Raw genomic sequence first — 20,039 nt, 5'->3', positions numbered from 1 at the left:
AAGAATGTGAATATCTAACTCAGTACAAACTAAGTGGGAAAAAAATTAATATCTGAAGAAGAAATAGGCTCCCCTATATTTGTAGTTGGCACTCATGACACAGCTCTCACACTGAAGGTTAATTAACTGCTAACAAGGAAACATTGCCAAATGTCAATATGCAATCTTGATTAAACCTGGCAGGTGTGCAGAGGGAGCTAAATAGTTCAACACATTTTTTTTTGTTTATGTCCAGTTTTATTTCTTAGGGGTGAAACACAACACGAAGAGGGAACATCTCTGAAATGATGATATATAAAAACTGTTTTTCATATAACGGCTCATAAGTAATTAATGTTCTTCAAAACTATATAATAAACCTACGTAACAATTTGAAATTTTGCAAAATACTCGACAACCATTAATTAATTTTGAAAATGAAAACTTTTGTTACAACATAAATTAGAGAGGCTTTCAAGCCACATACATCCCTGTATAATAAAGCTGGAACCTGAAACACCATTTCTGGAAAAAAATGTACATAATGTGCTAAGTACTTTCAACATACCTAATTAAAATATCTAAATAATCATTACTATTCTAATTATTTATTTTACTTGGATTTGTTCCATGTCTTAAGTTGTTATTTTATGTTTTTAATTCATAGCTTTTTGTTTTTTAAATCACTGTTTCACATATTGTAAACTGGGACAAATTTGCACTTTTTTCTATTTAGCCTAGTTTTTTTATCCAATAATGCAAAAAAGTTTTTGAAAACATCTTAAAACAAGATGTCTTGATCTCTAACTTCATAATCTGTTATCAGATTACAACTTGTGAATTTGTATATTAAAAAATGAAAAATGTGTTTCACAAAGTTACCTGGCAAACTGGGCAACTTTGCATCTATGTTAAAATCAGTGGAAACCACAAAAAAATTACCGAAAAACAAGTTCAAAGCACTGAAAACAATTTCCACGTTGGTATTAAATGCTTTAATGCAGAGATAGATAGAAGAAAGTGATGCAGATAGAAGATTTAAATTTTGTATATACCTAAGTTGAAAGTTAAAAGCTAAGTTCAATATTTTCATCAAAAAAGAAAAATTTGCCTCAATTTCAATTGCAAAGATTGTTAATTATGTACGTAATGTCTTTTACATTCAGGGATGTTTCATCTGGCACATCTGGAAAGTAACAACATTTCTCCATCTCCTGTAGAAAGATACGACACCCCGAACTCCCCAGTTCCGTAGAACTGAATAAGCTTACCAACATAATGCTTGACAGTTTTTTGGTCATGAATTTTACTACAACAAACATTCCAAGCTTCAGTCTTAAGATCCTGGGCATTTCTGGCATTCATTCAATTATGTTCAAGAATGGCTGAATTACAATCATCTTCAGTGCAAAAAGAGAGATCAACCAGATCAACTAATTCCTGGCTACCTAGTTCTTCCAAGGCTCAACATCTGTTCAAGTTCAAAGTCAATTTGCGTCATGAAAAGAAAAAGAACAGAGGGTTCTTCCATCTAAACACCCTGCCCCACCCCACACCCCCAATTTGCTTCGTTACAGAGGTACTCTGACGAGATTGACGGTTCATCAAGTGTGATTCATTAACAGCTTCTCCTGTGACCATATCAGTTCTCCTTCTATTCAGTGGACCCTTATTTCTGCATCAGGCTCAAAGGTAATACAAGAGTGAATCACTAATTCTTGTAGTGCTGTCATTACCACCAGCTCTCTCTTCATCTGTGATTCTAGAATAAACTACTTCAGGATTTAGTGGCACAATGCCACATTCCTTGACCCCTGATATGATGTTCAATTTCATTTTCTCTCCTTCGTCCAAGGCAAAGAGAAGTTTTGCCAACAGTTTGGGAAATGCATTTCTCTCAATCATTGTGGAACTAAATGAGTTCCTCATATTATAATCTGACAATATGGCTCTCCATTTCCCTTTACAGAAAACAAAAGCTGAAAAATAAAGAAGTGACACAGATGAGTGGATGCTGGAGGAAGAACACAAACCGAACATCGTGACTTCTGCATACCTTGATATCTCCTATTGAACATTTGGGCGAGATGGATTTTTGCCCATGGCACAACATGGAAAAACCATTTTTCAAAATGCAGAGCATCAAACCAGCCACCTACTGTATGGCCATATTTTGTTTCTTTTGGTCCTCCTAAAATCCACGTGTCGCATAACAGTTTTGAACGATAAATCACAAAAGGAGGAAGTAGTTCTCCTGATGCCAAAGCTGCAAATATTAAAGAAACACTTAATTTGGTAGAATTTATGACTTTCTGGATACTTGCAGCCCCCATGAAATAGAACTTTTTTATGCTCTGTATCATCAGTCTCTCTCTCCAGAATGAGATTTTCACTCTTCAGCGGAGTGTGCGCTGATATGAAACTTCCTGGCAGACGTGAGTCGTGCTTCGGCAGCTCAGTTGGTAGAGCACTTGCCCGCGAAAGGCAAAGGTCCCGAGTTCGAGTCTCGGTCGGGCACACAGTTTTAATCTGCCAGGAAGTTTCATATCAGCGCACACTCCGCTGCAGAGTGAAAATCTCATTCTGGAAACATCCCCCAGGCTGTGGCTAAGCCATGTCTCCGCAATATCCTTTCTTTCAGGAGTGCTAGTTCTGCAAGTTTCGCAGAAGAGCTTCTGTAAAGTTTGGAAGGTAGGAGACGGATACTGGCAGAAGTAAAGCTGTGAGTACCGGACGTGAGTCGTGCTTCGGTAGCTCAGTTGGTAGAGCACTTGCCCGCGAAAGGCAAAGGTCCCGAGTTCGAGTCTCGGTCGGGCACACAGTTTTAATCTGCCAGGAAGTTTCATATCAGCGCACACTCCGCTGCAGAGTGAAAATCTCATTCTGGAAACATCCCCCAGGCTGTGGCTAAGCCATGTCTCCGCAATATCCTTTCTTTCAGGAGTGCTAGTTCTGCAAGTTTCGCAGAAGAGCTTCTGTAAAGTTTGGAAGGTAGGAGACGGATACTGGCAGAAGTAAAGCTGTGAGTACCGGACGTGAGTCGTGCTTCGGTAGCTCAGTTGGTAGAGCACTTGCCCGCGAAAGGCAAAGGTCCCGAGTTCGAGTCTCGGTCGGGCACACAGTTTTAATCTGCCAGGAAGTTTCATATCAGCGCACACTCCGCTGCAGAGTGAAAATCTCATTCTGGAAACATCCCCCAGGCTGTGGCTAAGCCATGTCTCCGCAATATCCTTTCTTTCAGGAGTGCTAGTTCTGCAAGTTTCGCAGAAGAGCTTCTGTAAAGTTTGGAAGGTAGGAGACGGATACTGGCAGAAGTAAAGCTGTGAGTACCGGACGTGAGTCGTGCTTCGGTAGCTCAGTTGGTAGAGCACTTGCCCGCGAAAGGCAAAGGTCCCGAGTTCGAGTCTCGGTCGGGCACACAGTTTTAATCTGCCAGGAAGTTTCACTTCAGTCTCTCTCTCTCCTTTTTTTTGTCGTGGGGTAATATGTGGGATAGAGGAATTCCTTCTAATGAGTCTTTCAGAGGACTAAAGTATGCTTTAAGCTGTTCTATTCCAATGCTAGCTTTGGAATGGGAAATACTCTGGCACTTCATGAAGAAAATATTTGTTACTGGCATTTCACAAAAGTACAGTACCAGTTACTGCCAGGTAAGCTATTTTTTAATTATAAAACCCGCTTCTTCATAGAATCCAAGAAATTTTTCATGATAAGCGGAAAAACCAGGGCACCAAGAGGCATTCCCCAATCTGCACATACGAGGACTTGTTTAAGGATCTCTTCTTCTTCACTACTCAGTGCAGTCTGATGCCCCGATTGCTTTAAATGGAGACTCTTCACTTTGTTTTCAATTGTTTGAAGAATACTTACTCTTTTACTGTGTTTCAATTGTTCACTTGCTTATTAATCACTATAGAGTTTTAGTCTACTGTAGTCACAAATTTGATGCCTGAGCGCTTCCAGTTTCTTTCTAATAAGTCTCAGCCCTCTAATAATCTGAACAAAGACTCAAAAATCATTGATTAAAAAAGTGTGAAAGATGTCAGAAAAGGCAAAATTCTAGGTTGCCAAAGTTGTCCCATTTACACCAAGCTTGCTGGTGCAACATTGCCAGTTGTGTTACTGTACTAAAACATCACACAATTTTATTTCTGAGAGTGATTCTGAAACCCAATTATATACCACATAGAACAAAACAATGAGTTTTCACTTGTATTAGAAGGAGTGGACAGGGCGAGACACTTTTGTAGACTACCAGAAAATGCTTTTTCCACAAGCGGAAAGAAAAAATAATGGTCAGTCTGGATCAAGAATACCTTTTGAATCCCCATATGTCCTGGTTGTTTGTTTGTTTTTGTTTTAGGGCACAAAAACAATTGGGGTCATACACGCCCAAGTCAAAACTATAGAACTCGAAGACAGAGAGGAGAAAAGAAACGACTATACACCAATCCCAACTGACATAACAGAAGACAGCTAAATGCAGGCATGAGGGAAAAGGGCTAAAAAAGACACCATACAGAAACAGAGATCCAAATCTAAAAATTAAATGGCCTCTGCCATATTGCTTTGGCAGATAAAAAGTAAAACGCAGTCAACAGCCCACACGCCATTTGCTAAAATGGCCGATAACTCAGACGGCAAACACAAATGGGATGTAAAAGGTCAAAAAATGAACATTCCATCAGGAAGTGGTAGACAGTTAAAACTTGGGCACAATGTGTACAAAGTGGTGGGGTAGCACCACTTAGCAAATGACAATGGCTAAAAAGTCCGTGCCTAATATGCAGCTGAGTTAAAATAACCACCTTCTGGCGGGAGGAGGTCGTCCAAACCACTGGGAAAGGCTTAATAAGCCTGAGCTTATTCCTGTGAAGGGAGAAACCTGTGAAGGGAGAACCACTGGCAATGCCGAAGGGATGCCTCCTCCTGACAGACGGCAACACAGAGGTCATTAGAGGGAATATAGGTACTTGAGGGCCGAGATACTAGGACCGCAGCTTTGGCAGCAGCGTCAGCAGCCTCGTTTCTCGGCAAACTGTCATGACCAGGAACTCACAGAAACATCACACTGGCTCCATCAAAGGTGAGCAGGTGACAGTTTTCTTGGACCAGCTGCACTAAGGAATGGGCAGTCTGCAGCACACATAGGCTGGGAAGGGCACAGAGAGAGTTAGTGAAGGACACAATTGAAAAGGCTGTGTCGCTGGATTATTCCGTGGCCTGATACAAGGCAAAGAGCTTGGCTGTAAATTTGGAGGGGTGTGCCGGAAGCTGATATCTAAAGACACGGGTGCCAATGATGAAGGCACAACTGACCCCACAGTCAGTCCTAGAGTCATCAGTGCATACAACAAAGGTACTAAAACTGAAGGCGATAGACTGAGGCAAGAATAGTGTTCTTAGGAAGCGAATGAAGGACAAGGTTAACATATGCCACTTCAAAAGCCAAGGTGCAGGTAGTGCGAAGTTAAGTCACTGTAGCAAGTGTCGAAAGTGGACTCCAGGAGCTAACAGAGAAGGGAGAGCCCCATACTGACGATCAAAGGAATCACCAGAGGAGGTGTAAGGTGGATGGCCACTCATGGCAAACAGCATGCGTACCTGCTGAGGGGAGAGTCACAGCAGCAGAACAGTGGTAATTCAGCAGCTTCAACAAATAGACACTCAACCAGGCTGGTGTAAAAGGCGCCTGTGGCTAAACAGATGTCACAATGGTGGATAGTGTTGAGATGACATAAGAGGGACGGGCGTGCAGACACATAAACAAAGCACCCATAGTCTAGTTTCGAATGGACAAGGGATCGGTACAAACGGAGGAGGGTTGTTCAATCAGCACCCCAGGAAGCACCATTGAGGACATGTAGGACATTGAGGAAGTGCATACAGTGGGCTGCCAGGTAAGACACATGGGAGGACCAAGACAGTTTCCTATCGAGCATGAGCTCCAGGAATTTCATAGTTTCAACAAATGGAAGGGCAACAGACCCAAGATGTAAACATCGTGGGAGAGAACACTTGCTTTGCCAGAAGTTCATACAGACAGTTTTGTTGGTGGAAAAGCAAAAGTCATTGTCAATGCTCCAGGAGTAAAGACGATCAAGACACCACTGAAGACACTGCTCAGTGAGACAGGTCCGTGGAGAACTGCAATGTTGTTGTTGTTGTTGTTGTGGTGGTGGTCTTCAGTCCTGAAACTGGTTTGATGCAGCTCTCCATGCTACTCTATCCTGTACAAGTTTCTTCATCTCCCAGAGAACTGCAATAGATGGCAAAATCGTCAACAAAAAGAGAGCCGGAGATGACCACTGGCAGACAGGCCACGATAGGGATAATGGCGATAGCAAAGAGGACAACACTCAGGACAGAACCCTGAGGCACACCGTTTTCTGGATAAAGGTAGCCAACAAGGCAGAACCCACATGCAACCTGAAAACTCTATCTTTAAAAATGCCTGAAGAAAACAGGGCAGGCAGCCATGGAAGCCCCCAAGTGTAAAGAGTACGGAAGATACTAGTTCTCCAGCTGGTGTCATAGGCCTTTTCCAAATCAAAAACACGGTCACAGTCTAGGATTTCCACAGAAAACCTTTCATGATATGGGTGGACAAAGTAACGAGATGGTCAACTGCAGAATGCCATGACTAAAATTCACACTGTGCATTCATCAGTAAATTGCAAGACTCGAGCTACCATACCAGCTGGGCATGAATCAAACGTTCCATCACCTTGTAATCACGGCTGGTAAGAGATGGGGCAGTAACTAGAAGAAAGGATTTTGTCCGTACCGGACTTAAATACGAGTATGGGTATGACGGTGGCTTCGTGCCAGCATCCAGGATGTGCCCTCTGCCCAAGTGCAGTTGTACATGTTAAGCAGAAAGTGCTTGCCCGTAAGAGAAAGGTGTTGCAACATCTGAATGTGGATGGTGTCTGGCCCTGGGACGGAGGATCGGGATGAACTGAGCTCCCTCATAGTAAAGACGGCACTGTAGAACCCACAATTCAGAGAAGAGAAGGGTATGTCCAAACCTCCTCCGCTCGTTTCCGGCGGAGGAAGGCAGGGTGATAGTGGGAAGAGCTCAAAATATCCACAAATGGTGGCGCAAGTTGTTGGAGATAGAAATAGGGTCCACAATAACATCATCTGCTACTGTTAGGCCAGAAATGGGGGAATGGATCTTAGTCCCAGAGTGTCATCGGAGGTTGGCCCACACAACACAGGACGGGGTGGAACTGTTAAAAGAACTAGTGAATGAAATCCATCTAGCTCATTTGCTACCCTGAAGAACACAATGACACTTTACACTCATCTGTTTATAATGATTGCAGTTTGCCACCGTATGATGATGGCTAAAAATGCGGAGAGTATGTCTCCGTGTGTGAATGACATTGCTGCATGCTTCAGTCCACCAAGGGACGGGGACATGACGTGGTAAAGAGGAAGTGACAGGAATGGAACATTCTGCAGCAATAAGGATAACATTGGTGAGATAGTCTACCTGATCATCACAACTGGGGAAATCTTGTTCTTCGCAAGTTGCCATGCAGGAGTAAAGCTGACAGTCAGCCTTAAGAAGTTGCCACTCAGGCATGCACGTGAATGGGCTAGGAGTATGCAAACGAATAGCACGCGGGAAGTGGTCGCGGTCAGAAAGAATGAACCACTCAAGATGAGTGGCAAGCAGGGCAGTGCACTAGGACAGGTCCAAATGGGAATCGGTGTGTGAGAAGTCGGAAAGAAAAGTGGGTGCTCCAGTGTTAAGGCAGCAGAGGTTAAGTTGGTTAAAAAGGTCAGCCAAGAGGGCACCTCTCCGACAGGTCCTGGGAGAACCCCAATGGGGATGATGCGCATCAAAGTCACTGAGTAGCAAAAATGGAGGAGGTAGCTGCCCAATAAGCTGAAGGATGACATCAAAATACAGAGGGATATAAATGGTACAGTGAGAAGAAGTCAAGTTGGGAAGTAAAAGGTGAACTGCAACAGCTTGAAGACAGGTAGTCAGGGAGATGGGTTGACTATGAACGTAATCCCGTATGAGCAGTATAACGCCCCCATGAGATGGAATGCCGACCCAGCTGTAAACCCTCTTTGTAGGACCGAAGGCCGCGAATGTTCCTTTGGAAGACAGTCATGATGAGGAAAGAGATGTAGGGGTGTCAACTCGGTGGCTACTGACTGACAGCTGGTGTAGAGTGACTGCTACAGGGCACATAAGCAGGAGGACCCTGCTCCAAGGGGTCCACAGAAGCATCGGCATACTTGTGCAGTCCGTCTGTGAAATTGGTGGTGCGCACCGGCGAGATTGAGACCGGCCGGGCTAGGGTACCACGTGGTGACACCACCTAAGAGGATCTTCGAGTTGGCGAAGGAGAAGACCATTTGCCTTTGGTAGACTTCTTTGAGCATTTCCAATTAGAGGAAGACTTTGATGGTGTTTGGCTGGAGGGACAGAGGAAGCCTTCACGGGAGAACTACTCCTGTCCTTTCCAGCTTATTGGTTGTGTAGCTGGTGGCTGCAACCCGGAGGCAAGAGTTTGACGAATTGTTGCACAGCTGTACGGGGGGATGGCGATGCTACCTTGACACTGGGTGATTTCACAACATCAAGAGCAGAATTTGAGGTTGCATGTCTGCATGGCCAAGTCCTTCATGGAGTGACAGGTAACAATGAAGTAACTATAGGTGCCAGACTGAAGAACACAGGGTTTGCGATTAGCCAGTAACTTGCTAGCTACTGGGTAAGGCACTTTTTCCTTTACCCGAATCTCTTGGACAGCCCACTCATCAAGATACATGAGACAATCTCTAGAGAAGGCCGCACGGCCACCATTGCAGTCGACACAGTGGGGAGGAGGAGGTGGACAATTGCCCTCGTGCACATCCCTACCACAAGTGACACATTTTGGCTGGGTGTCGACAAGGCGTTCTAGTGTGGTTGAAATAATGACACTGGTAGCAGCACATTGGGTTCGGAATGTACAGCTAGACTACTATAATTTCAAAGTCTGCTTTGAGCTTGGGACGGAAGCACCACTCTATCAAAGGTGAGAAAGAGAGTGCGGGTGAGCACTAAGATGGAATCAACCTTTTTCATTATACGATGGACAGCTATGACACCCTGATCAGAGAGATAAGATTGGATTTTGGCCTCTGTTAGACCAACGAGAAATCTGGTGTAAATTACACCATGTGGAGAATTCAAAGTTCCATGGGTCTCGACACATACAGGGTAACTGTGGAGAAGCGAGGCAGCAAGCAGTAGTTGTGCTTAAGAATCAGAAGAGGTCAACAAAAGCAAAGTGCCATTCTATAAATGACAGAAGGTTTTCACAGGGCAAGCAACTGCATCAACACCTTTCTGAATAATAAATGTATTTACCATGGCAAAGGACTGACCATCTTCAGTACATGAGACCACGAGGAACCATGGCGCAGTGGGAATATATATACAAGAGTACCCTCAAACGCCAAAGCCGAGGAACAAGAGGAGAAGGGAAACAAAAAAAGGGAAAATTAACGATAGAATTCAGGACATCCCCAATACTACCCAGATGTTCCCCAAGGAAGGGGAAAAAAAATAGCAAGAAGAGAGACATGCAGCACGGAAGGAAAAAATGCTGCAATGCTACAAAGGTTGGGGCCCTGTAGTAAGCAAGCACAAACCCGCCAAAGAGTGGCAAGCCCCCTGGGAGGCTATGTCCTGGTGAAAATATCAATATTTGGGAAAAGCTTGACCATGTCAAAAAATATTTGGAAGATGCTTTCTTTCTCTTTGAGGGAGCAATATCCGTATTATTGTTAGATTCTTGCAATGCTCAATGTGAAAAACTATTTAGAGCATCGCACCAGGGGACAAGGAACTTTTTCATCTGGTGATCATACGGGATTTGACAGCACAGGTGGAGCCTTGGATGTATACAACTTTCAGTGTTAGAAGAACTTTGTGAGAAGACTTTTAGATCCAATGATGATATCAATTTCTATTTGAGAAACTATTCTCACAGTGCAGGCATTAGTACAGAATCAATTCTCTTTGACAAGGCTTATCAAAGTACTGTAATACGACAACACAAATCATGGTATTTAGAGGATCACCTGCGACAATTTGAAATCCTGCTGAATTCCGTTTTATGTTGTCTTCTCCATTGTGTAGGCCTACATTATGTGACGAAACTTCATTCCTTTTACTTGCACAGTGTAAAAAAAATCATCATTTTTAGGCGTTCCTTATAGATTATCATCATTGTAATTATTTTCTATCATAACAATCAATTATTATTTTCAGTAAACAAAAATCACATGTAAAAACAATAAAAGCCATGAATTTAAAATGTAAAATGACAGTTCAAAACATAAAAGAAATATAAGTAAAATAAATAATTAGAATAGTAATGAATGTTTAGATATTTTAATTAAGTTTCTTGAAAATGTTCAGACAGCACACTGTGTAAAGCTTATTTTCGAAAAATGGTATTTCAGGATCCAACTTTATTACACAGGGATGTATGTGTCCTGAAAGCTGATTTAATTTATTTTCAAAAATTAATTAATGGTGGTACAAAATTTTGCAAAATTTCAAATTGTTACAAAAACTGATTATATAGTTTTCAAGAGCCTTAATTACATATCAACTTTTATATGAAAAACATTTTTCATATATCATTTCAAAAGTATTCCCTCTAAACTCAAAACACCGAGCTACTTTTTGGTGACTTTTACCCCTTAAAACTTATTCCATTAGAAATCAATCAATCATTAATAAAAAAAAAATGAACCCTGATGATTTAGAATCTTTTAATATTTTGACATTTATTCTACATATGAAAATAAAACAAAAGCCAATACTAAATTTTTTTTGGAAATATTGTTTTTGAATTATCACTTTTTAAAGCTCTCGAAATGGAGTGATTTTTGCCATGTTTTGAAATCTTAAATGGTCATATCTAGGAAAGTATTCACGGTACAGACTTGAAATTTGTACCATTTCACTCAGTTCATTACAGACCTTGAAAATATGATTTGCTTAACCAAATTCATAAAAATGCTAAATTTTCCCAAACCATTTTTTTTTCAATTCTGAAAATTTCGAAATAGAAATTTTTTGTTTTGAAAAAATATATATTAGTTGTACACTATTTGTGTACCAAATGTCATGATGTCACTCCTAAAGGAACACATGGAAATAAATTTTATTTTACTGCTATCCGTGTTTACTATTGTATCTCAACTGCACTTTGTTTGCAATTTGGTTCCTTAAGCTGTTGTTAAAACAAACTAATGGAGAACTAATAAAGCAAACAACATTCTTTTGAAATTTTACTTAACTATGCCATGTAACGATTAACATCAATAACTTAAGGGATAGTATGCATTTTCCATTTTATGTATTTTTATTGCATTAGTTGTACTTATTTATACAACTGTGTGTGTGTGTGTGTGTGTGTGTGTGTGTGTGTGTGTGTGTGTGTGTGCATTTGCTTCTATTGAAAGTAATTCAATTCATTAGAAATGAATTGTTGAGACCAAATTAGCAAAGTACACCAGAGGGCTTTGTGCATGTATAACTCTTTAGGCATATGAGCTCAAGGGATGAGGTGGCAGAAATCATCCAATAAAATGTTGATAGGCACGTGTTGAAATACACCAGCTACTTATTCAGACATGAGAGGTTCAATGTTTTATTGGTAAATGAGGCATTATAAATCATGACTGTCACCTGAGAGTGTTCCTATAGAATGAAAATAGTGACTTAATATATGCACACACAACAACAGTCGAACTGGTTTTCTTAACAGCCATATTAATCAATTGTGGGAGCACAACATGAGCAAATATTTTCTTCATTTGAATTGTTTTAGAGGGGTAAAGCATATATGCCATCAGTCACTTCTACATGACAAGTGATGAACATGTAGCATAAAAATCTAGCTTGGTAAGAAGTTACAGTTATTATAAAGCTGCAGCAGTCACAGGGGCACAGAAGTATCATGCATTTACTCATATGGGCAAACCTAAAGGTAAAGCAAAAACTGTTTCTGGCTTATAAGGATGTTTATGTTCATAACATTCAACTGGGCCCATATGCCGCGTCCTTTTGGGCAGATTACAGGACTTCTTGTTTGTGCCTATGACAAACAGTAGACAGGCTTGCCTGAAGTGAAATTCCCTGATTTCCAGACAAGTTTTAGCATTTTTCCCTGACACATTTTGAAAACTCAAGGGTAAGTTAAGATGTACGTTGACAATATGTCTCTGCAGCTATGGTACACGAAACAATAGCAGAAATCAGGTAATATCCAAAATAAAAAACTTGGAAGCAGGTGGCATTTCCAATGTGAGGGAAAACAATATTAAGTACTAACACCAACATCTTTTGGAATGAACTGTTTTTAGATGGAGAAAGCATGCCAAATGATACATGTATTCCATGAAAATCACTGATGTCATTTCATTTCAACAAAACCAACACACATTTGGTGACAGAAATACACATTTCCTTGGAATCACATGACAGATTTAAAATACCTTCACTGATCTCAGGAATAACCTCAGAAAGAACCACTGTAGGTGTCCGCCAATAAAATATTGGATCTACTATATTCACTACTGTCGGTTATTATCCACTTTGGTGTATCTATTATTTAACAGGTATTTTGTGATTTTCTTTTGAGAAATATACTAAAATATAGTGTTCAAACTGCCAGTGACTAACAATTTTCTTCTCCATACTTTCCAAAATGTTAACCAGGCTACTTTTGAAGTGCCAAAATGTACTAGAACAAATAAAATGTCTATAAAACACCACATTGTACAACGTACTTAAACCATGAAAATCCGCTGTGGTATGCCACACACAAACAGACCTGGCCTGAGGGGCAGAGCGGTAAGACTAGATCTGACAGACAGGGCCTACACATTAGTGGGAACCTAACAGCTTCAGATCGGCAGGCCCGATCCATTACAGATGGTATGCCACACACAAACAGACCTGGCCTGAGGGGCAGAGCGGTAAGACTAGATCTGACAGACAGGGCCTACACATTAGTGGGAACCTAACAGCTTCAGATCGGCAGGCCCGATCCATTACAGATACCCACAAAAAACAGTCTGCAGTTTTGGCCCATCGCGGAAATCCACTCGTGGAACCCTTCCCTACTCCGTTATTACTACCACTTCCCTCCTTCGGGTCGACAGAAGTGTCCGATCCCGCCCGTCTGCTTTGACCCACAACGTCACAAATTCGGCAGAAATGACCATAAACCACGCCTCCAATATAGCGCATATAAAGTCGTTACATACACATTATGAGGACGAAAATACGTCAAAAACCAAACACACACACTTTCCACAGAAAGCCTAATAACACTAACGGGGCAAGTGCAGGAAATGGGGTGTTTTTTGGGTGGGGGCAAACTAAATATAAACAAATTGAGACACCCACCACCATTTAAAAAACACACCCGACATCACAAAACTCCCCAAATACCACTAAACACAGTATCATCTGGAATCGGTCACTTCCCTTGACCTATATAGCTCAACAGCAGCTCCCTATCCCATAAATTAGGATCAAACACTTCCCTTGGCCTATATAGCTCAAAAACATCTCCCAATATCAATACCAACATATACAGCCACACATTGGGATCGAACACTTCCCTTGACCAGCGCAGTGTTAATTTTATCCGTCATATCCATTCCTAAACAAAAACAACAACCAATTAATTTTACTAAAATTACCACACAACGTACAGGGAACAACACTAAATTAACCTTCACACAAAATCGTTAACTAACTGAAACGAATTCCACCACAAACACAGCCGACGCTCTAACAATTCTGGATAATAAGCAAAAGCAAACTGAGCCCTTACACCACACAAACGAAAACCCTGAACATACCACCAGAGAGCACAACAAACCGCAACACGCCGTCATCTACAAACGCGCCACACTCACAAACCAAACTCCGCGCCATCATGAAATCACACACGACAACACCCTTACATCACGGGTCAAAGCCAACGCGTTGATCGGACCTGAGGGAGGGAAGCAGTTGTAATAAGGGAGTAGGCAAGCAGCACACATACTCAGCTGCACTCAGCTAGTGACAACAAATGACACCTCAGTAAAGAAACCATTTCGTCTATTAAGACAAGAACGGGATTTTTTCCAGTGTCTCCACCCCCCCCCCCCCCATTTCCCTGATGCGTCCAGAATCTGAAGCAATCCTGGTTGATGCCTTCTGTGCTATACAGTGACGAATAAGGAGAAGTAAACCTTTCATATACACATCAATGGACCAGATCTTTCTTTTTCACAACTTAGATCAGATAAATTGGCTGTAATAAAAAAACTTCATACTTTGCATATTAAATTCCTCAACTGACACTGGAACAACATCAGATGTAGAGTTGCACAAGAGTGCGCCATTACATCAAGGATGTCATTACTGCTTGGGGGGAACTAGGTTATATTATTTCAAAGGAAAGTGCAATACATAAAATTAAGAAAATGTCAAATTTTGCCACTGCTTTGACCTGTGACACCATCAAGATGATGACAGTCTATACAATATGCCCACCATATTTCAGTTCAGCTAAAAACTAATTACAGGGGGGGGGGGGGGGGGGGCAGTGAGAGGGTGACACGTGACATGCTAAATATACAGTAATAATGTCACCATTCTAAAACAATACCGAAAAATAAACATGAGATCCTCGCGAATAAACCAAACAAAATCTTAATATAGTTCTAAGGATAGTAACGATACCAGAAACATCCCCCTGCCTCCCTCCAAACACACACACACACACACACACACACACACACACACACACACACACACACACACACAGAGAGAGAGAGAGAGAGAGAGAGAGAGAGAGAGAGAGAGAGAGAGAGAGAGAACATTGCCACATACACCTGTGCCTGGTATGAGAAACAGAAACTTGGCTCAACATCATAATTTCCATGCACTGCGAACACTTTACACATTCCACCAAGCTGTTATATAACTGGAGAACTTTAATTGCATAAGCCATATTGTCATCCATAACAGCAACCAACCAATGACTAGTAAACCTTGTTTTAACACCCACATATAGGGGGAAAAAGTTTTCGAGCTATTACTAATGCAATCAAACAATTTAGAAACCTACATCACACACTAGAATGCACCATGGCTTGCTCCAACACACCTTTGGCAAGCACGAACTAATTCTAACACGCTGCACCTCAATGATGTCACACAATAAACAAAGCTAAGACAGGTCACAGCAAATGGGTGAAATTGTACTCTTCCATTGACTCTAAAGCTAGACTGTAATAGAAAAAGGATTGGAAATTGGACGTTTCTCTTCCAGAACACATGTATAAGCCTTCACCTTTTCTTGCGCCCACTTCCTCACACCATAGGAAGACAGAAAGAAAGGCAGAAAAATTTTTCTACAATTATTCTGTAACACTAGGCAGTAGACACATGCTTTCATGTCAAATGTTGGGTGTACCTGTAAGTTAAGAATCCATTTGACACTCTTCTGCTAATAACAGTATTATTTGTCTTGACTGGGTAACATATGCCTAATGCTCTACTACAAAGCAACCATGTAACTTAGCAGTTCATTTCACTCTACCATAAATCACGATTTAAGCTATTCTATGAACTTTAATACAATACCACATTATGATACACCTAAGCTTAATATCTACCTAAACTATCTAGCCTGCATGGAAGTTTTATATTAATATACCGGTATGCCTAAAATTGATAAGAGCTTCGTCAGTTATTCAGAACCTAAATTAATAATGCATGACACGTGAACATCCACTGATAAATGCTGACCTTCACTGACAATCTTATAGAAGAATAAAATCAATTTACAAAACTGTTGATCAAGCCAGAGGTCGAACCCAAATACCGCTCTAAGGCAGTTTAGAAGTTACGATATCTTTAGTAGTATCGGGAATTACCGGTCTGTCACTGCACAACAAATTAAATCACTGGAATATTATGAAAAGTAAAAAAGATTTAATTTGACACAGCAGCTTTATTCAAGTCCTTTATAAGCCAGCTGCCTTACAAACTGATTTTGTCAATCATCCGCTATCATATTATTACCTTCATCGCTTTCATCGTGCTCGTCATTCTCTCTGTCGTCGTCCAAATCATCATCGTTGTCATCTTCAAAATCATACTCGTCGTGTACGTACGCTGGCGAATATGAAGGTCCATGATGAGACATTTTGTAGGATGTGTCAAAATATTCCACTACGCGCAAGTAACTGTTTATGTGATACACAGGGGACGGTGAAATATTTTATAAAAATGCCAGCGTAAACAGGCATTCTTTTGATTACAATGTTCGTGGCCCATAACAGTAAATCCTGACACAACACACAGCCGGCCTAAACATATCTACGTTCCCATCGCTCTACACACGTAAAATCTATACTAAACCTAGTATCCGTCTCATAATTTCAACCTGACAAAATCCATACTGCCACAACATTACCGCCTCAAGCTCAGAACCAAAACTAACGCTTTCACTGTTTAAATCACAGATGATAGCAACACATACAAACGAGTGAATTGTCTCTGACTCCAGTTATAATCACAGAAATCGACTCGCGATATGATTGGGAGAGATTTGTCATTGACTACAACAATGTAGATTACATATTTTACCATGGTATTTATTTTCTACAAAAATTGCAAAAAAATTAAAAATTATACGCATTATATCAAATAAAATTAAAGTAGTCATTTTTTGTGCTCAAATAAATATTCCGACACAAATGCCGGTCCAAACGCAACGATCTGTCTGTACAGCAAACCCAAAGCCACATCCACACTGGGTATGAAACAATCTGGGAACAATGTTCACAATATTGTTTGCTGCTACTGCTTTACTATCGATGTTCGCAACGTGTATTGTATTGAATTTTTTATGGCCCTTGAGGCTGAGAGTTGAGTTCACTGGAGCGGTATTCGTCGAACTAGATAGGTGACGTTATATGACTGCACGAGTGCGACTAAAACATGTAACGGCATTGGTACGCGTCCATTGCATAGTGCACACGAACGGCAGCCATAAAGGGAACAGAGTGCAAACAACTGCAAACTGTGGCACATGTTGCCATAATTGAGGCCTCTCGCCTGGGCTTCCGAGCTCAAATTTAGGTTATTCCAGCGCCTGACAGAGAAGGCTGAGAAGACCAGCCTTGCATATGGAGCCTCAACGAAGCTCACAATTTGCAGCGTTGTTCCCAGAACAGATCGTTGACCTTTGGTTCTGAGCCTAGTGGAAGGGCTGAACCATAGACTTCCTGGATATGCAGCATAGGGTTGAGAACACTATGATCCCCCTAAATGGGTCAGATGTGCACTATACACCGGAGGCTGCTACTCAGGTAGTTGACTGCGTGTGTGGTGCACAGACGGGTTTTTCAGAGTACGTGAAAGATCAAAAGAAATCCCAGTGGTTAACTACCAGTGCATTCACAACAAAGTGCCAGAGTTTGAAGTGCACCTGAAAACAGCTAAGCCCACATAATTCAAGGTACCAAAAAGTTGGTTGAAACCTGAAATTGATAGCTGTGAGATTTTTGGAGAAAACTTAGTGTATATCGAAAGGTTAGGCTAATGGGAAATGGAGGTGGTGTATTCATCATAGTAGACAAGAACCCCAAATCCACTGAGATAGAAGTTGAAGCTACAAACAAGATTGTTTGGGCACGACTCAATATCAGGAGTGGGCATAAAATGGTAATACTGTAATCATCAGTGGAGACTTTAATCATCTAGCTATCAATTAGCAAAGTTACAGCTTTGTTTGTAGCAGTCATGATAAGACATTCTGTGAAACCTTACTAAATGCCTTCTCTGAAAACTATGAAGAACATATAGTTTGGAACCCTACTTGTGATGGAAATATATTGGATATAATGGCGACAAACAGACCTTACTTCTTTGAGGATGTCCACAATGAAACTGGTATCAGTGACCGTGACACGGTCATAGCAACAATGATTACCAAAGTACAAAGGGCAACTAAAAAAAGCAGAAAGAATTATGTGTTCCATAAACTAAATACAAAGTCAATAGTGTCATATCTCAATGAGGAACCCAAAAATTTCAGCTCAGGGCAGGAGCATGTAGAGGAACTATGGCTCAAGTTTAAAAGACTAGTTGACCATGCACTGGATAGATATGTACCAAGCAGAACCGTTCATAATGGGAGGGAACCTCCATGATACGCAATCAGTGTAAAGAAACTTCTGGAGAAACAAAGACTGCAGCATAATATGTGTAAAACAAAGAATAGGGCTATATGTGGATAGATGCTGAACAAAAAGCATTTGGCTGTCAAGAGAGCAATGCGCAATGTCTTCAGTGACTACTTCAGCATAATATTGTCAAATGATCCCTCGCAAAACCTGTCGAAATTCTGGTCACAGATAAGGTTGTTAGTGGCACCAAAGCTAGTGTCCAGTCCCTACCTAAGGAAACAGAAACTGAAACACAGGGTAGCAAAGCAAAAGCTGAAATGTTTAACTCTGTTTTCAAATTTCCTTAACAAAGGAGATTAGCCTCAATTTAATCCTTGAACCACTGAAAAAATGAATGAAATAAGTATATGTGTCATGGTGTTGAGAAACAGCTGAAAGTGTTAAAACTGAACAAAGCTCCAGGACCCGCTGGAATCACTGTCAGATTCTATACTCAATTTGCACCTGAGTTAGCCCCTCTTCTGACTATAATCTACTGTAGATCCTTTATACAAAACACTGTGCCCAGTTGTTGGAAAAGAAGCACAGGTCACACCCTACTGCAAGAAGGGTAGTAGAAGTGACCCACAAAACTATCGTTCAATATCCTTGTAACTGATTTGTTGTAGAATCTTAGAACATATTCTGAGCTCAAATATAATGAGGTATCTTGAACAGAATGACCACCTCACTGCCAACTGTCATGGATTTTGAAAACATCGATCACTCACACTTTTCTCATGTGACATACTGAAAGCTTTGGATCAAGACAGTCAGCTAGATGCTGTATTTCTTGATTTCCAAACAGCATTTGACTCCATACCACACCTATTCTTGTTGCGAAAAGTACAATCATATGGGTTACACAGTCAAGTTTGTGACTGGATTTAGGACTTTTTGGTAGGAAGAGCACAGTATGTTATCTTGGATGGAAAGTCATAGTTGGATGTAGAAGTAACTTCAGGTGTCTCCCAGAGAAGTGTGTTGGTACCCTTGCTGTTCATGTTGTATATTAATGACCTCGCAGACAATATTAATAGTAAAATAAGGCTCTTAGCAATTGATGCAGTTATCTGTAATGCAGTACTATCTAGAAAAAGCTGCATAAATATTCAGCAATTGATGCAGTTATCTGTAATGCAGTACTATCTAGAAGAAGCTGCATAAATATTCAGTCATAACTTGATAAGATTTCAAAGCAGTGCACAGATTGGCAGCTTCCTTTAAATGTTCAGATATGTAAAATTGTGCACTTCACAAAATGAAAAAATGTATCGGATGACTATAATATCAATGAGTCACTGTTGGAATTGGACAACTCATACAATTCCTGACAGTAATACTTTACTGGGATATGAAATGGAATGAGTACATAGGTTCAGTAGTGGGTAAAGCAAGTGGGAGACTTTGGTTTATTGGTAGAATACGGGGGAAGTACAATCAGCCTATGAAGGAGATTACTTACAAACCACTCATGGGACCATCCTAGACTATTGCTCAAGTGTTTGGGACCTGTACCAAATAGAACTAACAGGATATATTAAGCTTATACAGAGGAGGGCAGCACAAATGGTCACAGGTTTGCTTGATTTGTGGGAGAATGTCGCGGAGATACTGAAGGAACTGAAATAGAAGACTCTTGGAGATATGTGTACTATCCTGAGAAAGTCTATTAACAAAGTTTCAAGAACTGGCTTTAAATGGTGACTCTAGGAATATACTACAATCTCCCACATACAGCTCACATAGGGATCATGAGGACAAGATTAGAATAATAACTGTACACA

At 40.9% G+C, this 20,039-nt stretch overlaps 1 protein-coding gene across 2 annotated transcripts in view; it reads right to left on the bottom strand.

Moving 5' to 3' along the window:
- Positions 1–17,016, bottom strand: part of LOC126270919 (sin3 histone deacetylase corepressor complex component SDS3) — a 115,597-nt gene extending 98,581 nt beyond the window's left edge. The window contains exon 1 of one of the 2 annotated variants that reach the window (XR_007549142.1): positions 16,103–16,542. Coding sequence is in view for 1 of the 2 variants with exons in the window: in XM_049974110.1 (XP_049830067.1) it covers positions 16,103–16,226 (124 nt within the window). In the remaining variant the exon portion in view is untranslated. Of the gene's footprint in view, positions 1–16,102 lie in introns of both variants that reach the window. The other variant, XM_049974110.1, reaches the window with a different exon arrangement.
- Positions 17,017–20,039: the final 3,023 nt, after the last annotated feature.

This window comes from Schistocerca gregaria, chromosome 1, assembly GCF_023897955.1.
Source record: "Schistocerca gregaria isolate iqSchGreg1 chromosome 1, iqSchGreg1.2, whole genome shotgun sequence".
Lineage (NCBI taxonomy): Eukaryota > Metazoa > Arthropoda > Insecta > Orthoptera > Acrididae > Schistocerca > Schistocerca gregaria.
This window is presented reverse-complemented; position numbering and strand designations above follow the sequence as displayed.